At 53.5% G+C, this 22,181-nt stretch overlaps 1 protein-coding gene and 1 pseudogene across 1 annotated transcript in view; both read left to right on the top strand.

The window, feature by feature from the left end:
- Positions 1 to 22,181, top strand: part of QSOX1 (quiescin sulfhydryl oxidase 1) — a 41,660-nt gene that overhangs the window by 2,204 nt on the left and 17,275 nt on the right. The window contains exons 2-5 of the mRNA XM_060132214.1: positions 7,339 to 7,439; positions 17,132 to 17,177; positions 17,728 to 17,830; positions 20,180 to 20,270. Of these exons, the coding sequence (XP_059988197.1) occupies positions 7,339 to 7,439; positions 17,132 to 17,177; positions 17,728 to 17,830; positions 20,180 to 20,270 (341 nt within the window). The remainder of the gene's footprint in view (positions 1 to 7,338; positions 7,440 to 17,131; positions 17,178 to 17,727; positions 17,831 to 20,179; positions 20,271 to 22,181) is intronic.
- LOC132516426 (heterogeneous nuclear ribonucleoprotein A1-like) lies at positions 7,905 to 9,454 on the top strand (annotated as a pseudogene).

Below are 22,181 nucleotides of genomic sequence, written 5' to 3'. Positions count from 1 at the left end.
ACCTGAGGGGCACTAGGTATTCAGGGGACACTGTGGGCCTGAACGTCATAAAAATTCCTACATCAGTTTACACTTTGAGGCCATAGAAGTCCCTTAATGGCCGCAGGTGGACTCAATCTAGAAGATTCTTACATCTTGAGAGTGCTGAACAGAAAGATTAGCTTCCAGCTGACTCATGGGTTTGGCCTCTGGCAACCCAGAGTTTTCCAATGAATTGCACATCCAGATTCTGACCCAGCCTGCTCCTGGATGAGGGTTGCCACTTCCCAAAGGGGTCTTCTCCCCAGTGCATGGAGTGAGAGTTTCCCTAAAAAAAGCAAATCAAAACTTAACGTCAGAAAGGAAAATGGTGTCCGTAGAGATGAACCACAGTCCATGGGAGATGGGAGATTCAGGTGAGAACTGGAAGTCTCCCATGAACCATGGAGGTGTCAGCCCCCTAAGCAAGATCATGTTGGGGGGAGCGCTGGCCGAACCTGGTGTTGGCCTGCAATGATAAAGAATGCTTCCACTCCAATCCAAGGAGGTGTTTCCTGGTGAGGCCCTTTAACATCTCTGTATTCTGAGGTTCCTTGAGAAAGTTTGGTCGTGGGCCGGCAGAGGGTTGCTCTCGCACCACCCTGGGCCCATGGGCCTGTGGCCCCTGCCCTCTGCCATTGGTATGAATGCCTTGGGTAGGAGCAGTGAGACTGTGGAAGGTCATGAGAGGAGAGAAGAATTTTGCAACCCTGCCCAACTGGCCTCAGGCATTTAATCTGACTGGCCAGGGCTCATTTCTTCAGTAAATTGTAGGCTAGGTTCTCTGCGGCAGTTGTTACCCTGGGGCAGAGCGCTTGTGTCTAAGGGTCTGGCTCACCCCTTTCTATTCCAGAGCAACTCTTACTGCCTCACCGTGTGTTTGGGAAATTGATTGTGTTCATTTTAGACCTTCAGTCCTCATCACTGGCTAATCAGTCAGCAGATACTTGTTGAGTGACCTCTGTGTGCAGAGTATTGTTTACATTGCCATTGGGTAAATCACACAGCAGGGAAATTGGCACCAGTGAGAAGCTGTATTTGAAAAGGGTCAAAAGAGCGTAACTCAGTCATTTCTTGTTTTGGGAATTCAGGGAAGGGGAAAGTGACAGAGGCCTGGTCACCAAAGGCCTTTATCTAAGCAGTTATTTATTATACACTTGCCTTATGTCAGGCACTGTGCTAAGGGCCTTTATAGGCCACTGTTGTATATAATCTTTATGAGAAAATATCTGAGCAACAGATAACTTTTTTTTTTTTAACCGATAAGTAACTTGCCCAAGATTACACAGATGCTGGAGGGGGTTCTTTTTTTATTTTATTTTTTTCTATTTTTGGCCCCACCATGCAGCATGTGGGATCTCAGTTCCCAGACCAGGGATCAAACCCACCCCCCTTGCAGTGGAAGCACAGTGTCTTAACCACTGGACCACCAGGGAAGTCCCTGGAGGAGGTTCTTTTTTTTTTTTAATAAGTTTATTCATTTATCTATTTATTTATTTTTGGCTGCGTTGGGTCTTTGTTGCTGTGTGCAAGCTTTCTCTTGTTGCGGCGAGTGGGGGCTACTCTTGGTTGTGATGCGCAGGCTTCCCTTTGCGGTGGCTTCTCTTGTTGCGGAGCATGGGCTCTAGGCACTGGGCTTCAGTAGTTGTGGCGCACTGGCTCAATAGCTGTGGCTCATGGGCTCAGTAGTTGTGGCTCACGGGCTTAGTTGCTCCGCGGCATGTGGGATCTTCCCGGACCAGGGCTTGAACCTGTATCCCCTGCATTGGCAGGCAGATTCTTAACCACTGCGCCACCAGGGAGGTCCCTGGAGGAGGTTCTTGAACCCAGCTCTTCCTGACTCTCCAGAGCCTGGGCAGGTGGAGAGCGGGGAGAAGGAGGAAGCGTACTCCAGGTGGGAAAATGACCTGTGCAGAGTGTGGAGATGAGATTTGTAAGGCGTGGGTGTTGAGTGACAGCAAGCAGTGTTGGTTTCCTCCTTTTCTCTCCCAGGGCCGTCCTCTCCTGCTTGTACCCGTGCGCTGCTAGTGCAGAGCCTGGCGCAGGGTAGCAGCTCACTGAACACTCGTGCAGACCAATGGCGCAAGCCTCACGGGCTTCCAGATGAGGCTGTGAGTGACCAGGTCTTCTGGGGCTGCCGTGGCTCCTCTTGACTCAGACCTGGGGTGTCATCCAGGTGTGAGGGGCGGGGAAGGCATTTTGTCCACGTCATGACCTCACTGCCCAGAAGCCGGCAACAAGGAGGAAGGGATGTCGTGGTAATGGCATAGGCCTGGCCAACTCCCTGTGTCAGGAGGACTCCCGGAGACTCAGGCGGGGGTCTCGTTCTGACCTCTCGACCTGACTGGCTCTTGTGGTTTGGGTGGGTCTGGCCTCTGCCTTAACAGAGGCCCAGGCTGCTTAGCACTCAGAGGCCTCACGGCCATGCTTCTTGGCGAGAGTGTTTTGCCATCCAACACCCCATGGTTGTCAGAGCTGGGAAGGACTGGAGACACCTTCATCTTGGCCCTCGTGTGACCGGTGAGGAAACGGAGACCCAGAGAGGAGATGTGTGGAGCTCATGGTGCTTTGACCAGTTGCAGCTGTCTGCAAGCCCTGTGACTCTGGGTCCTGTGCCCCTTCCTGGCCTTGTGAGTGGGGTGGGTATGCCGCCTGTGATGGGCTCCGCACCAGAAGGAGCCCATCCCCCTCACCAGAAAGCATCCCCTCTCCCACCACCCAGGGTCCGCAGCTGTGCTGCCTACACTTCCCTCCCCTCCCGTCCGCTCCATTTGCTCATTTACTCTGTCAGTGGGGAGATTACTTTGCCAAGGCAGTAATTGCACCAGGAAAGTTTTTTTTCTCCCTAAGAGTAGGGCTGGACTGAGACTGCTAATCCTTTTGGTGTTAGGCCTGCAGGTTGTGGTATTAAGTCACCTGACACTTTAAAAAGGCTCTCTCCCCCAGCTCTGAACCTCTTTGACAGCAGTGCACTTCCCGTAAATGCAGCTTTGCTTTACCAGATAAGGGTCCTCTCTATTCCTGGTACCGTTACTAGAATGACGAACAGTCAGGTCCGCAGTGATTAGGGTCAGAACAGAGCTTTATAGGTCATTATGGCTCATTAAGGTCTTGACGTTGATATTCCTGGGAAACATTTCTCAGCCCAGACTCTCCCAGCACCTGACCGGCCCCAGGCTTCCCCTCCCACTCCCCCTCGGGCTGGGGCTGGTAAGAAGAGGCACCGGTTCCATTTCGTGGAGGTACAGGGAATCAAGGCGTGAAGAGAAGGAGTCCCGGACCTTCCAGGAGCTGGGAGCTGAGAACTCTCAGGCATCACCTCCCGCCTCCATCCCCATTACTAACACCCACCCCACCCTGTCCCCTCTGAGTTTCCTGGCTGGGAACAGAGAAGCTCTCTGTTGTGTCCTGGGCCCCCTCGAGACCACCGGGGAGGCTCAGATCCTGGGTTCAGATCCCACATTCACCACTGATGAGTTGTGTGCCTTGGGCACAGTTATCTGGTCTCTATTTTACAGTCTAGAGAGGAATAAACACCTCCTTACTTTCTTCATAGCGTAGCTGCGCACATTAAACTACATACATTGGGCACATGATAAACTCTCTATGTGCCTGATATCACTATCATCTACGTGAAGGCTGAGTCTGTGATATTGACCAACTCTTGGGCGTTACAGAGAATGGTATGTGGCTAGAAGAGGAAACTGTCTTAACCATTTTCTCTCTCATGGGGAAGGTTGTGAGTGGAGCAGACAGCAAAAGTCTAAAGGTAGCATCCTGACCCTGGTGAGGCAGAGGGACAAAAGTGGGGTTTTGGGTCTGGTAGCCCTGGGACCACTTGGAGGTCTCTTGGTCTCTGTCCTCGTTTGTAAAGTGGGTAAAATGGTGCCCACCTCCAATGGCGGCGGTGGAGTGGGAAAATCTGGAGGACACAAATCTGGAGGACACAAAATCCGTGGACGCTCGCTGAACACTAGCTTTCTGTCCTCTCCTCTCCCTGTGCCTTCAGAGCCTCATGCCCCAGCGGGCAACAAACAACAACTCTGGCCCGAGGGATGGCGGCCTGCAGTCTCGGAGAGGAGAAGAGTGGAGTGGTTGAGGCCTGCTGTCCTTGGTCCCTGCCAGGTGGCCTTGTGAGACCCCCTGCCAGGGGCCCTCACTGGTGGAAGGACACAAAAGTGCCACTCTTCTGCCCTTAGGTCTAATTGACTTGCTGATTCTTTTGAGAACAGCCGGGCCTCTCCTGGGGGTCTCCCTGAAAAAAGCCCTAGATGCAGAGCCGGAGCCAAGCCTGACATGTGCCAGATGACCCTACAGGGTGACCTGTGCTTCCACCCTCTGCTGGGCCTCCCTTGGGCCGGAGAGGAGCCAGGGAAAGGAGGCCTGGGCTGCTCTGCCTGTGATCCAGGGCAAAACCCCATCCCTGGGCAGCTCACTTCTCCTGCATTCACAGGTGACGGGTATTAACCTCACCCCCTGCCTGGACCTGAGGATAGAGTAAGGCTGAGAGAAGATGTTCCAGCCCTGTAGCGGCCCCGGGACTGGGTCAGTTGTATCGTTCAGTCGATAGTCACTGAGCACCTATTGTGTGCAGGCTAATGGGGAAGCTAGGCAAGGAGGATGCAAGGATGGTTTAGGGATGGACAGGCTTGTAACTGTGTGGTGGAAACAAGAACAGGGTCCTGAGCCTTGGGCTTGGCGGAAGAATCCCGTTCAAACTGAGTTGTACCTGACAGCTGGGAGTTTGTTGGGAGGGTAGAGGTGGCTGTGGGAATAGCCTAGATGAGCACTGTGCTTTCAAGGAAGGAGAAAACTTTCAGCGTTCCTGGAGCATAATTTGGGGAAATGGTAAGAGGAAGCTGGGTGGGGAGGGACCAGATTAAGAATGGCCTGATGCCTGTTGGGTTTTCTTCTAGAGGCAATGGGAGCCCCCGAAGAATATTGAGTAGAGAGCGACATAGATCTGCAGATAGAAAAGATCACTGGTGGCTGGGTAGCCTGGTGATGGAGCATATTAGAACCTTGGCCAGGAGGGAAATGAGACATTTCATCTGGACAAGAAACCCTGCACTAGCTCCCTAGGAGGGTGGGTCAGAGGCGACGTGAGAGGTAAAGAACCCGGGGGTGGGGAGAGGAGACATGGGGGAGGGCAGGAAGAGACTCGGGACGGGGGGCGGACAGGACAGGAAGCTGGTTGGTATTATTGGTTCCGCGTGGCTGGACTGCCTGACTCTGTCCCTCCTACGTGGCGCTGGCAGTGGGGGAGGGGTCAGGGGAGAGCAGAGTGTCAGGGAGGGCAGGAGGGCTGCTGTGCCGAGCCCAGTGTGGAGCAGACCCTGGTCACTGACCACAGCAGGCTGCCCTTCCAGCTAGATGTAAAGCTGAAGGATGCAGGCCATTCGGGTTGGCGTGTATTTGTAGCTCAAACTGTTGCCCTCCTGTGCTAGGGGAGCCGAGAGCTCGCCAGAAGGGGTTTGGTGAGATGGGGTAGCGGGGGATGTTGGGGAAATGGCATCGCAGTGTGTGGCTCACCTGTCTCTGCTGAACACTTCCATTCACACCCCACTCCCCCGTCCCCACTCCCTCCCTCCTGCCAGGATTCAGTGCCAAATGTCCATTGCCAGCAAGAAAGGAGAAGGGGAGAGGGGCTGGGGAGGGAGCGGGTGTTGCCTCTGGCCTGCCTCACAGTGCCAGACCCCCTCCCTCGTGTCACCCCAAGAAGGACCAGCTTAGTTGCTCTGAACCTTCGGAGCCTTTCCTTTGAGGGATGGGTCAGGGGTGTCTGGGAGGCATCCTGGCTCTTCCATACATCTGTTGTGGAAGTGAGGGTGACACTCCTACCCTGGGCATAAAAGGTTCTGGGAGCTCTGATGCCTTTGGAAGTAGTGTTTTTTCGGATGTTGTAAGGGACAGGTTCTGGGGCGAGGTAAGAGGTCCCGGCAGAGCCACAGGTCTCAGGGATGTTATTTGGATATTAGTCTTCCGTCATTAGCGAGTTCTGCATGGGCTGCCTGTGTGTCCCCCCACCCCATCCTGTGCTCCAGGTGGGAGGGGTAGGGCCCTGTGGGGAGCATGTGTGCCCTCCCCGACTCCTCAGGCAGCCTTGCCCCTTTCCTCATCGGCCTGGAGATGCCCGCGTCGGGGAGGGTGCTGGCGAGCCAGCCCTGAGCCCCAGGCCGGCGCGCCCACGCTGGCCCCTGCCTGCCTGCCCGCGGCATCGCCTCTGCAGCCCTGTTCACTCTCCCCTCCTCATCTGCTCACCCCGTGCCCTGGTTGCCTGTCACCTGGACTGACGGTCAGGGCTCCACTCGGTTCTCGCCTTTCCTGCCAGGCCCCTGCTTGGTGCCCAGGGTTGGTCTGCCCTGCGGCCACGTACCTTCACAGCCGCGTGCCACACGGCGTAGCACCAGCGCATCGCCAGCTCACCGTCTGTGCAGCTTCACGTGCACGTCCTCCATCCCGGCGGGAGCAGCCTCACCGTAGTGAGGGGCACTTTGGTAGGTGCTCCCGGGGCACCTGACCTGGAACTGGAGCTCAGGAGGCCTGCCCGGTAGATGAGTTTGTTTTCTGTTTCCCAGATCCGGGGCTGTGGCCCAGAACGGTGCCATTGTTCTCTCTGCCAGTAAGTTCCAGCAGAGGGAGGCCTTGTGGCCTGGGGCCTGATGAAGGAGCAGGGTGCCCAGGCAGCCGGCCTGGGGAGCTGTTATCTTCCAGACTTTGGCCTCAGGGCTTCTTTCCCTGTGGCTTCTAGATCCCAGGTGTCTTCGCCTTCCTCCCCTGCACTTCTGCCTCCACCCCTGGCCGGGGGGCCGGTCCCCACCACCCTGTGTCCCACCCACCCAAGCTGGGCTGCTGGCCACTACCTCTGGCCTCAGAGGCCTTCACCGAGGGTCCACGGGGGAACTCAGCCCTCCTGAGGCGTGCTCTTCACCCCTCTGGAACTGATCCTCTCCAGAGGGCAGCAGAGACAGAGGCAGTATCCCAGGGGCTTTTCCCCAAGAGGGCCAGGCTCATCTCATCTCTCTCTTCAGCTCCTCCAGCCCCTGTGCCCCTCCCCAACTGCAGAACAACGGGGGACACAGCTTGCTGTTCTGAGTGGGTTACCGGAGCTATTTAACTGTGTCCTAAGCACAGGCTAAATGCAGAATAACGCAACTATCTCTGAGGCCGTGTTTTGAGGAAGGGGTGACCTTTCTCCTAAGAGCTTTGGAGGCAGGTGCCGTGGGCACTGGTGGCGGTGGGCGAGGTCAGCAGGCAGAGGTGCCAGCCCCTCTTACTTACCTCAGGGTTTTTTTCGTTTCTTTTTTTTTGTCCTTTCAGGTTGGAGGCCGGCGCTGAATCTCGCCGCCCTGGACTGTGCTCAGGAGACCAACACCGCAGTCTGCAGAGACTTCGACATCCCTGGCTTCCCGACTGTGAGGGTGTGTGACCAGGAGGGGCGAGCGGGCTCGGGGGCAGTGCTGTCGGAGCACACTGTCAGCTGCGCCATGCTTCCCTGGTGTCTGCCTGACTGCTGGGCTCTGTGGTGTCCTCCCAGGCTCCTGGGCTTGACCTGCTTAAATCACAGCCCCTAGAGCATGTACCTCTTTTAGAGGCAGGAAGGGATGTGAGCTGGGAGGCAGAAAAGAAAGAGGCGCACTTGGTCTGGCACATGCTCCCCATTATAAGGGAGAGGGGCTGTGTGTGGTTGTGTTGGGATGGGCAGATTGTAGCTGTGAGAGCTGATCATCACCTGAGCTGGTGAGAGCTCCCAGCTCCCAGGGGCCTCTTTCCAATCAATTCCTCTCCCGCCTGACCTCCCAGCCTTAGAGGGCTGATCTAAACCCTGTGAAACCAGGCTTTAGGCTCTGACCCACCTGTAGGCAGGATCAGACTCAGGGGGTCTCATGGTCCCCCAGAAAAGGTCCCCTGAGACAACTGGCCAACCTCATCCTCATCAGGCAAGTGCCTTGAACCCAAGAGGCTCAGAAGTGACCTGGCAGGAGAGCCTTAGCCCAGTGCCTCGGGCAGCAGGGATCTCCATCACGGGAGACATCACACCCAACACGCGAGGGCCCTGTCACCCCGCCTCTGGCTGCAAGTAGCACGGGCTCTCTGATGAGGCCCTGCCTGCCAGCCTGCCCACCGCGGGCATCAGCCACTTAATTAACATCTGGACAACTTCCAAGGCTCTCACATCAGAGGCCCTGGGAAGCCCAGCGCAGCAAGGCTGTGCCGTTATACTTAGCACCCTCCCCAGAGCTCAGGCCCAGCCGTAATCCAGTTAGTTCTCTTCCAAATTAAAGAATCCAAATCAAAATCTCTCTCTCCACCTATAAATAATTAGCCTGCTCCCACCAGAATGACATCTAGAAAAGCAATTTCCTCTGTGGACACTAAGAATAATCAGGAGATACGTTCGGTAGATCTCCTTCCTGCCCGTGGATGCTGCTGAGTAAGCTTCGTTGATGTCTCCCCCCCGCCCGCCTCCACTGCCGTCGTGTCTAAGTCAGAGTCACCCAAAGAGCCCGAGCAGCTGCAGAAGCTCTTCATTGGAGGTTTGAGCTTTGAAACAACCGATGACAGTCTGAGGAGCCATTGTGAGCAGGGGGAGCGCTCACAGACTGTGTGGTGACGAGGGATCCAAGCACCAGGCGCTCCAGAGGCTTCGGGGTTGTCACGTATGCCACTGTGGAGGAGGTGGATGCGGCTATGAAGGCAAGGCCACACGAGGTGGATGGAAGAGTTGGGGAACCAAAGAGGGCCGTCTCAAGAGAAGATTCTCAAAGACCTGGTGCCCACTTAACTGTGAAAAAGATTTCTGTTGGTGGCATTAAAGGAGACACTGAAGAACATCACCTAAGAGATTATTTGGAACAGTATGGGAAAACTGAAGTGATTGAAATCATGACTGATCGAGGCAGTGGCAAAAAGAGAGGCTTTGCTTTCATAACCTTTGATGACCATGACTGTAGACAAGATTGTCATTCAGAAATACCACACTGTGAATGGCCACAACTGTGAAGTAAGGAAAGCCCTATCTCAGCAAGAGACGGCTAGTGCCTCATCCAGCCAAAGAAGTCAAAGTGGTTCTGGAAACTTTGGTGGTGGTCGTGGAGGGGGTTTTGGTGGGAATGACAGCTTTGGTCGTGGAGGAAACTTCAGTGGTCGAGCTGGCTTTGGTGGCAGCCGCAGTGGTGGTGGATATGGTGGCAGTGGGGATGGCTATAATGAATTTGGTAACGATGGAAGCAATTTTGGAGGTGGTGGAAGCTATGATTTTGGCAGTTACAACAATCAATCTTCAAATTTTGGACCCATGAAAGGAGGAAACTTTGGAGGCAGAAGTTCTGGCCCCTGTGGTGGTGGAGGCCAATACTTTGCCAAACCCCCAAACCAAGGTGGCTGTGGCGGTTCCAGCAGCAGCAGGAGCTGTGGCAGTGGCAGGAGGTTCTGATGACTGCCGGGAAACAACGCTTAGCAGGAGAGGAAGCCAGGGAAGTGACAGGGAAGCTACAGGTTACAACGGATTTGTGAACTCGGCCAAGCACAGTGGTGGCAGGGCCGAGCTGCTACAAAGAAGACACGTTTTAGACAGTGCTCATGTGTATGGGCAAAAACACTCGAGGACTGTGTTTGTGACTAATCGTATAGCAGGTTATTTTAGTTTCTGTTCTGTGGAAAGTGTAAAGCATTCCAACAAAGCATTTTAATGTATATATATATATTTTTGCACCCATGCTGTTGATTGCTAAATGTAATAGTCTGATCATGATGCTGAATGAATGTATCTTTTTTTTTAAAAAGAAAAGAATAATCAGGGAATGCCTTTGAAGACTGAAAAGCCAAGCATTGTCCCTGGAACAAGATATCTCTGAGTTCAGGGGCTTCAGTTGCCAGGCAGAACCATGAACCATATCTGAGCCTGATGAGGCCAGGAGAATTCATCTGGAGAGCAAGGCCCCAGGCTCCTCCAGCAATATCCAGCTCTAACTCCATGTGACCTTTCTGTTCTCATGGCCAGTGAAATCCTGCTGCGTTCAGGGTTTCCACAGCCCCGGAGAGCTCCCTCCCACGCTCCTGTTACCACTTAGGGTCAGGGCCCAAGCCCCCATTCAGCTGGCCTGGGGAAGTGTCCTGAGCCCACAGCTACTGCCGTCTCATTTAGAGGTGGCAGTGGAGACATTGTTTGTCAACTGTCTCTTTTAAGTAAAAGGCTTCCATGACAGGGCCATTGTCCTATCCTTGGCCCCAAGATGTGCAACTTAAAATATTCAAAATTACTCTCCAAGGGGAGGACGGAGCCCTCTGTTCCTTCTGCTGGGGCAGGGCAAGCAGCCCCGCGTGGGAAGCTGGGGGAAGATCAGTGTGGCAGCAGGAGTCCCTGCACAGGGGAAGGGGGTTGGCATTGGTCCCGTGGCCAGGTCGGGACATCCTGTGGGGGTTCGGTGGGGGCTGGTGCCTGGGACATTCTGTTTCTGTCTGAAAGAGGCTGGGGCTCGGGGGGTTGGAAGGAGGTGGCCCAGGTATGTCGGGAGATCAGAAGCTTCTCAGCACCTATCTGAGTCATTCAGCACACACAGCCTGAGTGCCCCCAGTGACTAATCATCTCCTCAACCGCCCATCCTGCTGTGGGAGGGGTGCTGGCAGAGCCCTAAGCTGGGCTCCTTAACTGTCTTCACACTGGCGACATCTGGCTGGGCTGGGCTGAGCTGGGCTGGTAGTGACCTGTGCATTTCTTACGAGCTCCAGAGACCAGTGTCGTGACCTCCCCTCGGCCAAGCCCTCCCAGCCTCTCCTGAGGAGGCTGCAGTTCAGTTTCAGCAGGGAGAGGGGCTCTGTGCCCTGTCCTTAGGGCTCTGGCCCAGGGTGCAAGTGGTTCTAGCTCCTGATCAGTCTCTGTTCTAAGGCCCTAAGCAGTGGCTTTCAAACATTGTTACCGTGACCTACAACATTTACAGTGAGATCCAGAAGCTGGTTTGTATCTGTTATCCCTAAAACAAGTGTTTCATAAAACACTATTCTTCGTAAGTGCAGTACATGCTATTTTCTGTTCTATGTATTTTTTAAAAAGTACTGGCTGTGATTCACTAACTTGATTTTACAACTTACCACTAGATTACTTCTAGTGTTTGGAAAACACGACTCAGATTCCAGATCTCCAGAGATTCTGGCCCGTTGAGAGCCCGGTGTGCGTGTGGGCTGAGTGGCTGGACCCCCTGGGAAGCAGTACACCCTAGAGGTGGGCCTGGCTGCCAGCAGGCCAGAGAGATGGCCCTGTTCCTGTCTGCCATCCCCTGGGGACTGGAGCCTGTCCTCGCTCCCACCCATCAAGGCTGAGAGCTCTAAGATGAGGACACGTGTTGAACAGGGGGAGAGAGTGTCGCTGGTATGACGGGGACAGGCCCGTACAAGAGTATGGCCACTCCCAGTAACATGTGTCATTGTCCCTTTCCTCTGCCTCCTGCGCCTTGTCTCCGTGAGCAAACAGTGCGCTTCTACCAGCCCAGCCTGTTTAGCAAACAACTGGCCCTGCAAGGCGGTCCAGCTGTGTCAGGGCCCTATCAAACTGGAGCCGGTGCCCATCTGGAAGAGAACAGAGGTGGGGAGGGAAAGGTAGCTTAAAGCTGGTTTGGTTCCTAGAGGCTGGAACTTCAGGGGTAGAGGCTTTGCCAGTGGGCTGCAGGAGTGCCCCCAGTGGGTAATGGAGTAGGACCCTTTGTAGGCAAAGGCCTGGCTGGGATCAAGATTACAGGAAGCAGCAGCATTGGGTGGGAGAGGACAGAAGTCTTCCCTTTGCAAGATTCTGAGGAGATAATTGACACGAGTTCAAATCCTGGCTCCCCTGCTTACTGTGACTCGGGAAGTCATTTAATGCCCTAGCCGCTGGCCTCAGTTTCTTTGTCTGAAAAATGGGATGATAATATCTACCTAATAGGATTGTTGCCAACTATGAAATGAGGTCTTACGTGTGAGAGTGCCAAGACACTGTGGTATTAGCCAAAGTTCCATAAATGTTAGTTGTCTTCCTTCCTGTTGCCCTATGGGCTCGTGGTAGCCCCTCTGTGATACCCCATTTGAGGCAGTCCATCCATCAACAGCCGTTGAGTGAATATTTGCTCGGGGCACAGCACTGTGCTCATCATCATGGAGAAGCCAGACCTGTAGGCCATGGCCAGAAACATAAGCGAGGGCGGCCAGACAGGAAGGCGCTGCGCACAAGGGCACTCAGAGCTCCCAGCTAGTTGACAGGCAGAGAGTGATGGGTACATGGTGAACGCTGGGGGAGTTTGCCCGGGGTCACTGAGTTCTTTCCTTCCCACATCAGAAGAGGACTTCGTGGGGGAGGAGGAGTTCCCGGAGGAGGGGGACTTCCGAGTGGGTGGAGTTTGGCTGGGAGAGAGGAGGAATGCGGGCAGGATGTGAGAGCAGAGGATGTGGGTGGAACAATGTGGGGAGTTAAGAAGGCTGGTCTGGCTGGAGCAGAGGCTCTTGTGCGGGGCTGAGGCAGGACCCTGGAAGGAGGGAGCCCAGGGCTGGCAAGTCCTTGAATTCAAGGCTGGGAGTGGGGAGTACCGTCTGGGCTGTTACTTTTTGTGGCTCTTGTGAGATGTCAGGGAGGAGGACAGGACTCAGAAAGACATCTCCTGCCTCTCTCTGGAAAAAGGAGATAGGCCCCCCTCCCAGCAGTCACCTGCCCTCTGCCAGGTCTCTCCTCCGCTGACGGTTCACAAGGTAGGAACGGTTGAGCTGGTGCATCCTCGCAGGCTCACTGTAGGGATTTGGAGGTCACTCTCCTTAAAACTTGTTTTGAAAGCTTGGATTCAGTGCCATTGATGGTTGCCACTACAAAGCGTGCTTTCTGTTTAGCCTTATTTGGCCCCCAGGAAGGCAGTTGCTCCTGGATAGGTTGGTAAAGACCTGCCCAATGCCATCTGGTCACCTGCCTTTGGGGACACAGGGAGGATTCCAGGGGCTCCACGGTTGGGGAGGGCAGAAGCTCCTGTGTCAGGTGTTGAGAGGAAAGGGACTGGGTGCTGACCGCTTCTGGAGGAAAGGAAACTCCCTGCTGGAGTCTTAATTGCCTGTTTCCAAGGAGTGGTAGCCCTTTCCCTTGGGTAGGGCACACGCCTCCAACAGCTGAATTAATAAGGATGCAGATTAATAAGAGGACAAAAATGTGCCCTGACTCGATTTTTTTTTTTTTTTTCTGCTTTCTTTTTTTTTTTTTTTTTTGCGGTACGCGGGCCTCTCACTGTCGTGGCCTCCCGTTGCGGAGCACAGGCTCCGGACGCGCAGGCTCAGCGGCCATGGCTCACGGGCCCAGCCGCTCCGCGGCATGTGGGATCTTCCCGGACCGGGGCACGAACCTGCGTCTCCTGCATTGGCAGGCGGACTCTCAACCACTGCGCCACCAGGGAAGCCCCTGACTCGATTTTAATGTGATTTTTGCATGAGCTTCCAAGCTGATCAAAGGGTAGAGATTCTCTGTTCAACTGAACAGATGTCCTTTGAGTGTTTCCATGTCCTAGACACTGTGCCAGGCACTGTGGGGCTTGCAGAGGTGAATAAGCTATAGTCCTGCCCTCCCAGGTGGGAGGTGGATGGGTGGGAAGTGCGGGTTCAAGTCCATCGTAGCTGAAATGTAGGGAATGGGGGCGGGGCAGTGGGAGGTAAGTGTGGGTGGAGGCAGATCCTGGAAGGCCTCGAACGCTCTGAGTTTGGACATTATTCCTTGGCAGTAGGGAGTCGTGGAAGGGCTTTGAGGAGGAGGGACATGATCAGACCAGAATTGTCCCTTAGAAACCCAAACAAAGTGGCAGTGAGGGTGATGGCTCTATCATTTGAAAAGATGGAGCATATGACCATTTCTGAGGGCATGAGGCGGGGACAGGTAGAGACAGTTGTAGTGGCCCAGGAAGTAGGTGGTAGGCTCTGGTCTAGAAAAGGCAACTGGTCTCAAGGACTGTAGAAGAGATATCACAAAGGTCAAGTTCACAGACCACAGGAGTTGGTCTGGGTGATGGGGAGGAGGGTGATCACTGGGTGAGGGAAGGAACATGGGTGGAGAAACAGGTTGTGGGAGGGGTGACTCAGTCTTGCAGAGTGTGTGTATATTGGGGGAGGGCTGCCCTGACACCTGGAAGAAACAAGTTAAGACAGGTGAGGACCTGAGACGGGGTTCAGGTCACGAGCCATTTGGACAAGGTAGATGACATCAGCAAGGGAGACAAACAATGGGTTGGTTTGTCCATTCACCCATTTATTCACTCATTCATTCAAAAGCATAGCTTGAGCCCCTCGTTTGTGACAGCGCCTCCCAGGGCTTTTTAAACAGCAGAGTGCCATGATCCGACACGTGGCTGGAGGAGAAACTGGGGGCAGGAGATGGCACAGGAGAGGAGTCCAGAGCAAGGCTGGGACAAGGGTGAGGGGAAGGCTGTGAAGGTGGCCATGAAGGCCCGGGCAGTGTCAGGAAAACCAAGGGAAGGTGGTGACATGAAGGCAAAGAAGGAGAGTGGCGGGAAGATGTGGCACAAAAAAAAAACCCTGGCCGAGGGGGGAGAAACAGGCAGTGATAGCATCAGATACTGCAGAGAGAGCAGGAAGGGCTGGAAGGTCATTGGACCAGCCAAAGAGAAGGTCAGCTGAGCTTTCCAGGAGTGGTCCCAGCTGAGTGGTGGGGGCATGAGCCACAGCCAGCTTCGTGGGAAGGAAGAGGACTGAGGGCAAACACTGTTTCGAGAAATTTGGTAGCACCGGGAAGTGGGACACGCAGCAACTGGAGAAGCCTCTGTTCCCATCGTCCATCCCTTCGTGTCCTTTTTTTTTTTTTTTTAACTTTAGATTAGGAGGATCCGAACCTGTTTGCAGGCATAGGGAAGGAGCTGGTAGACAAGGGGAAAGATGAAAGAGAGATTAATTGATAGGAAAAAGTTCCTCTAGAGTGTGAGGTATGGGAACCAGCCCTCACTTGGTGACATTGTTCTGGAAGGTGGCTGGGAAGCTTCTGGGGACAGAAGGGAAGGCTGCGTGACTGAAGTAACTGGAGAGAGGAGGGGGCCTTCCCTGTGGCCCTGTACCTCATGAAGGAGGGGAGCTCTTGGAATTCCTGCACTCCCCTCTTGCAGGCTCCTGTCTGACTCCCCACTGCCCACAGCTGGGGCCTTCAGAAGGCTCAGCTGGGGTCTGGGGAGGCCGCCCTTTGATGGAAGTAATGCCAGGCCCTTTCCTAAGGCACCTGCTCAGATCTTGGAGACCTGCTGGTTGAAGAAGAGTCAACCACACTACTTTACAGTGGCTGACAGTAACAACTGTAGCCGTGGAGAGCCACATGGCTTAAGGCATCAAGACGTCAGTCATGTTTTTATGCCTGTGGAAGCAAGTTGAAGTCTGTTCTGTCTGTACAAGGGCACCATCGCTGTGAATAACTGCAGCTGTAAAGGTCATCCTCTGGGTTATTATCTGTGAGCAAACCAAACCTCAAATAGGTGTGTCTTTTATTTTGTTCCTGAGAAACAGTATCAGCCCATAAATGCCTTAACATGCTTTATCTACTTGATTTCATGTCAGTCCTAGAAAACTCGGCTCGTTTTTACAAGTGTAAGGATAGCGTATACTTTTATTCATTCAAAATGTATTCAGTGACTGCGAAGAACACTATTGTGAATATATGTGGCATGTGTCCGTGGCTGGTTTTCACCCAGAATAAAAGTTTATATGAATGCTCCAAGTAGAGAGAGAATAACACAGGGTCCAGGTGAGGTCAGCAGTAGCGGGAGACGGTTGCAGGTGGGGAGAGATGGGCGGCTCCTCTGCATCTTTGTTGTTCATGTGGATGAGGGGGGAAGGTGGCCTCCAGATTTCAGTTTTCTGCCTACAAATGGCTAGAACCGACAAATCTAGCTGATCCGTGTTTCCTAGGGTTTCAAAGGAACGAGGGAAGGGGCTGATGACGATATAATAGTGATAATGTTAACATTTATTGATTTCTTACTGTGTGCACCAGGTACAGTGCCAAGCACTTTGGGTGTATTGTCATTGAATCCTCGCAGCAATTCTCCAAGGTAGATGGTGTCGTCCTCATCTTAAAGATGAGAAGGTTCAGAGAGGTTAATAGAGTGCCCAAGGTCACACAGCAAGAGCATAGCAGAGCCAGGCCTTGAACCCAGGTCCGGTAGACCTGAGGGCCTGCATTCAGCCACCAGCTTGGGATGAGGCCGAGCAGCTGTGCTACTCGGCAGAGGCCCAAGGTGGCTACAAGTAGCCCCGAGGTTAGGGACCTCAAGAGGAGGCCTCTTCCCAGACTGCAGGCTCTCCCCCAGGCAGTTAAGTGGCCACCTGTCAGGACAACTGAACTCTGTTACCTCCTGAGCCCAGGAGAGCTCAAGCCAGAGTTCTGGCAGCTCTCCCACCGCTTAGACAGGAGCTCAGATTCTAAGGAGTTGTCCTCTGTTCTCTCTGTCCTCTCTCCCAAGGAGGCAACAGACTGGGCCTGGGTGTCATGTACATGGGGAGAGAGTTAAACTGGCCCATCTGTAATAAGGCTTGTTTCTTCAGGGGCTCAAGCCCACCCCTCAGTAGAACCAAACTGGACACCCCTCCCTTCTGGAGTGTCTGCTGAGCCAGGCTGGGAGTCCTCGGTGGCCAGAGACATGAGCCTCGCTGCCCCTTTTCCAAGATAAGGAACCAGGACAGATCGCCTCAGAGAGCAGCTAACGTTGTCCAGGGTGTGCGCGGGGGGTGTGAAGTGACTTCACTTTATTTTTTCGGATGGGTCTGCGTCACTTATAGAGCAACTATTTTCTAGTCCCTATGTGCCGGGTCCCAGCACTTCGTAGAAACAGACCCCCCTCAGCCAGGTGTCCGAGCCGCAGCTTCCCGGGGTGCTCCAGAGCTGTGGGGGTGGGGATCAGATGCAGGACACCAGGGAGAGGAACCAGGGTCCCGCTCCAAGAGCAGAGACCTCCTGCTCTCATTTTACAGATAAAGAAACTGAGGCTCACGAAAGTGAAGTCATTTCCCCAAAGTCACCCCGCTTAGTAAGCAGCTGGGTCTCAAACACAGAGCGCTCAACTGGCGCGGGTGTTGTGCTCTTAGCTCCACTGACTCTTTTCTGTGTGTTCGCTTCCAGTTCTTTAAGGCCTCTTCCAAGACCGGCTCAGGAGCTACACTGTCAGGTGGGTGTCCCAGCTCGCGGGGTCTCATTGGTGCCGTTAGCATCTTTCTCCCCCTCTTTCGCCTGGGCTTCTCCTGGGGTGAAGAGAGCCCAGCAAGGTCTGCAGGGTGAGGAGGTCCCCACAAACAAATTTGTGTTTTCCTGGAAATGTCGTTCCCAGCCAGCCTGGAAGATGCCTTTAGGAAAACAAGGCTGAAGAAGCCCTTCCATTTGGGCCCATCCGGGAAGCAGGGAGGGTCACACGTTCCCAGAATAGCCCTTCTTGTCCAAGTGGGGTTGACACGCAGAGGGGCAGCCAGATAGCGTGGGGAGGGCCCTCAGGGCCCAGGTCTGAGGGACTCTCGCCTGCCCTGAGGGATGGGTCCCCCTGCCATGCTTAGGACCACAGGGGTGGGATGCCCCCGCCCCTCATACAGAGGAGGACTGAGATGTGCTCTGTTTTGCTCAGCTCATGCCCTGGGCCCTTTGCTTCCACGAGGCAAGCTGACAAGGGCACTGGGATTCGTTCTCCTCTCTTCACGCCCCTTGCCTGTGTCCATCTTCATTTACAGTGGCTGGTGCCGACGTGCAGATGCTGCGGGAGAGGCTCATTGATGCCCTGGAGTCCCATAATGACACGTGGCCCTCCGCCTGTCCCCCACTGGAGCCTGCCAGGTATTTGGGGCTGGGGCAGGCCCAGGGCAGTGTGACAGGATGGCAGGCCTGGCAGTGAGAGGACAGTGGGGGCAGCAGGGCTGGGGACCGGGCTGGTTCTTCCTGTTGCCTGAGTGGTGGACACTCCAGTGGACCGGAGCCCAGAGCTGCCTGGAGCAGCTGGTGGAGGGCTTCCCATTGCTGGAGGTCCTACCGAGGAGCCCTGACTTCCTGGGGCTGACAGGGATGCAAGGGCCCATCCCACCCAGTGGGAAGGAAAAGACGGGAGGGGTTCTCTGGGTCATACCTGCTGCTGCTTCTCAGAACCTGGAATATCGGAGGGATGCAGCTGGATTTCACATGATCTAACCCAGGGAGGGTCCCTGAGAGGGTGGGCGTGGGGAGGAAAAAGGGAGACCAGATGCCGTTTAGAGGAAAGGGGATGGGGGACTGAGAAGCACAAAGCCCTGTAAAATGAAGGTGCTCATTTCCTGAGCCATAGCAGTGACCGGGGGATGGGGAGGTGACTCTCCTCCCTGGGCTGCAGAGCATCAGGTGGCTGGTGCCCTATATCTATCTACCTGCCCGGCAGCCTTCCAGGATCGCCTCCATTCTAGGAAAACAGGATAATGAGGTGCATGATGTCTCACTCTAACTCTCCCACAGAGGGAGACAGGTAGATTGAAAACACGAGGTCCTGCCCTTCTGGACGAGAACTCCGGATAGGAGAAAGCCCACCTTAAGGGGCCAAGAAGGAGCAAATCCAAGTACCAGCTGGGGCTGCTAGAGGGCGCCCAGCCACAGAACACAGTGAAGGTTCCGGATGCTGAGAAGGCCTCAGGAGGCAAACACTGGGGCTTCAGCGCCCACACTAAGTCTGCTGGTGTCTGGAAAGCTGAGGCCCTGCTGAGGGACTGTGTTTCCAAGTGTCAGTTGGTGTTGAATCCAACTCACAATGATTCTTTTATCATCTTTCCCAATTCTCCATCCTCCCAGAGGGCCTCATGGAGCCCCTGGACTGAGTATATGGTCTTGGTTTGGGGTTCCACAGCCAGACCCCATCTCTCCAGGAAACACCTCGCTCCTTCTTCCATTTCTCAATGATCTTGTCTCTGCCTCTTTCTCTTTCTTACACCCACCCTCCCTCATGGTGCCTTTTCAGCCCAGAAGATCTCAAAAGCAACCAGCCAGGTAAACCTGCCAGCCTCTCTCAAAGTGATCCTTCTAGAGAGCTTTAGGGAGGAGGCGGGGACCTGTGGTGGAAGGTGGGCTGCCTCTTCCAGAGTGTGAGTGGGAATGGACGGGATGGGGGCGAGTTACATGGTCAGCCGTCTGTGGGCTCGCTCTTCTGCCAGCCTTGGGGAGGTCTGGGGAAGTTGCCTGAGAGGCCACCTGCTCCCACCCCAGGGGCTCTCAGTGACCATCCACCCACTGGGGTACACTCGGGCCCCCACCTCTCTGGCATGGCGTTTGTACTGTTGCTGGGCTGGGCTCCACTGGCCCCATGTTGCGCCTTCTGTTTGGAGGTAACCACTGCCCCATCACTGGATCCAGAGGAGGGAAATAGGTCATCAGGTTGGGGACAAAAGTAGAGGCTGTTGTCTCCTGGTACATGTCTAATGATGTTCTGCTTTTAATTGAAATAAGGGAACAAATCATTTTTGTATCATGCAATTGTTTTCTATTGAAACTCTGCATTTTTAAAACAGCTTGTATCTTAATTCTTTGATTTGGGGGGAATAATAAGATTTGCCTTCTTATTAATTTCCACCTTCGTCCTGGGGCCCTAGTTTCCTCGTATTAAAATAAGGAGGTTAAAATCTTAAAATAAAATTAGATAGCTTCTAAGATCTCCTGTACCCAGGACTTTCTGATTCTTTAGTTCCTTTTGTATGCCTGCTCCAGGGGTGGAAAAAGCACATCTCCCAGTTGGTAGTGGCTTAGCACAGATCAAGGCTTGTGTCTGATGGGTAGTAAACACCAGCTTCTTAGGGGACCAATAAAAACTGCCCTCTAAGCCTGGGCCTTACCCAGAGCATAGAAACACCTGGTCTCAAAGCGTGCCTCCCCCGGTCTCCTCCTTAGACTGCCTGTACACACTCCTGAGGCTGAAAAAACAACCCAAATAGGTGGGTGAAGTGAAGAACCAGGTTTCGGTAATAGGCAGAGAGCGTCTTTTGAGACTCAGGGTTTGGTTTACTCCCACTGGAGGGCTGGCATGGAGAGACTTCCTCGAAGTCTTGTGTGCAAACAGAGGAGGAGGTGTGTGTGGCCGCATTCACGGTACTGGGTCAGCCACGTCTGCTGTCGCCGGCAGTTTTGCTTTCTTCCCACCACAGAGAGAGTGACTGCCAGCGTTGTCTCTTGCAGGCTGAAGGAGATTACTGGATTCTTTGCAAGAAATGATGAAGATTACCTGGCCCTGATCTTTGAAAGGGAAGGCTCCTACCTGGGTAGAGAGGTGAGCTGCCTGCACGGTCCCACAGCTCCTGCATAGCCGCTGGGAGGGAGCCAAGAGCAGGGCTGTTCGTGTGCCCTTCTTAGCCCAGCACTGGCCTGACCCCTGCTGGGGGAAACGGGAAGTGTAGGAGCTGGACCTTTCTGTCTGCTTGGATCTTCCTCGTGGAAACTGAGAATGATAACACCTGCTGTTTATTGAGCATTGCACTAGATTGCTGACACACGTAGTTGCTGATCTTTCTAATTAACGAAGATGGTCAAATAACAGGTCGAAGATCACACAGCCAGTGAATTGGTAGAGCAGGACTTCAAAGCAGGTCTGTCTGCCTCCAAAGCTTGTGTTATTTCCACACTACCTTGCCCGCAAAGAATTGGAGTCAAAAATCTGGGGGGGAGGGAACATCAGAGAGCCTCTAGTCCCTCTTGAGGAAACGGGGTCCCTTCCCAGGTGAAGCAGATAACAGAATCAGGCGGGTTGGAATCTCCACTTCATCACTTAGGTGCTGTGTCTGTGATCACGTTACTCAACTTTCTTGAGCTTCATTTCCCTACCTTTGAAGTGGTGACAGTTACCTTTTTTCAGAGTATGTTTGGGAACATCAAGTGAGGCGGTTTAGAGGAAGAGCCTGGATGAGTAACTGGCACAGAGTACGTGCTTTATAAAGATCCGTCCCCGGCCTGATGCAGAGAGTCTGCCGTTCCACCGCTGCCTCATGGACTTCGCGGGCCACTGGGTTTTTCCCAGATGCAGAGGTGGGACAGGGTCGGTGCTTGGGAGAAGTTCCAAGGCAGTGCAAGGAGATAGAGAGAGAGGGGATGAAATTAAACGCCACTGTGGACTCCGAATGGTTTTCCTCCTGAAACTCCCCAAGCACAGTTGAACGCTCTGAGCTGTCTCCAGACCTCTCAGCCCCGAGAGGGGAAGCATGGAGGTGGGATGGGCAGGGAGCTTTGCTGAAGGAGTCCCATTCCAGGCCTGGCGTCATGCCTGTACAGGTGATTGATAAATGTTCATTGGAATCAGCTCTTCCTCCTACGCTGCCCCATTCCCCTAGTCACCAAGGGCACTGGTCCCGTGTCCATGCAGAGGTGCCCAGGGATGGCTAGTTTGAGAGTCAGGAGGGCACAGTGGCCAAGAGCCCCAGCTCTGGAGGCAGATCGATCTGGGATTGACAGCCCAGCTCAGGCGCTTGCTACATGAGTGACCTGATCACATGATTTCACTGCTGAGCTTCGGTTTTTGCGTCTACTATACGATAGGAGTTTTATTTTTTAAAGAAATACTTACGTACATAACTATTTACTAGTCATTGTTAGAAGCACTTTTATAAAATTAACCCATTCAGTCTTCTTAACAGCCCTTGGAGGTGGGTATTGTTATTACAATTTTGCAAGTAAGGAAGTTGAGTCTGGGAGAGGTTTAGTCTGGGGGGGGCAGGATTTAAACCCAAGCAGCCATGGTATACTGCACCACCTGGCTTGGTCTGCTAGTAATTGTTCCTATTTCATAGTAAGTATTATTTTGAAGATTAAATGAAACAGTCTATATACAGAACATAATACCTATTTAATAAATATTACCTAACAGTATATTTCTCCTTCTTAATCCTTTCTAAAAATAAAACCGTCACGTCTAAGTATGTTTTTCCGATTTGGAATATAGACAGAAAGTCTTACAAATATCAGAACAAAACTGAAACCACTTTTATTTTCTTCCAAATATCAGATACATACACTTTTTTAATTTACTTTTTTTATTGGAGTATAGTTGCTCCACAATGTTGTGTTAGTTTCTGCTGTACAGCGAAGTGAATCAGCTATATGTATACATATATCCACTCGTTTTTGGATTTCCTTCCCATTTAGGTCACCACAGAGCATTGAGTAGAGTTCCCTGTGCTATACAGCAGGT

The sequence above is a fragment of the Lagenorhynchus albirostris genome, chromosome 2, assembly GCF_949774975.1.
Source record: "Lagenorhynchus albirostris chromosome 2, mLagAlb1.1, whole genome shotgun sequence".
Taxonomy (NCBI): Eukaryota; Metazoa; Chordata; class Mammalia; order Artiodactyla; family Delphinidae; genus Lagenorhynchus; species Lagenorhynchus albirostris.
The sequence above is the reverse complement of the archived record's forward strand: the minus strand, read 5'-3'. Positions and strand labels throughout refer to the sequence as shown.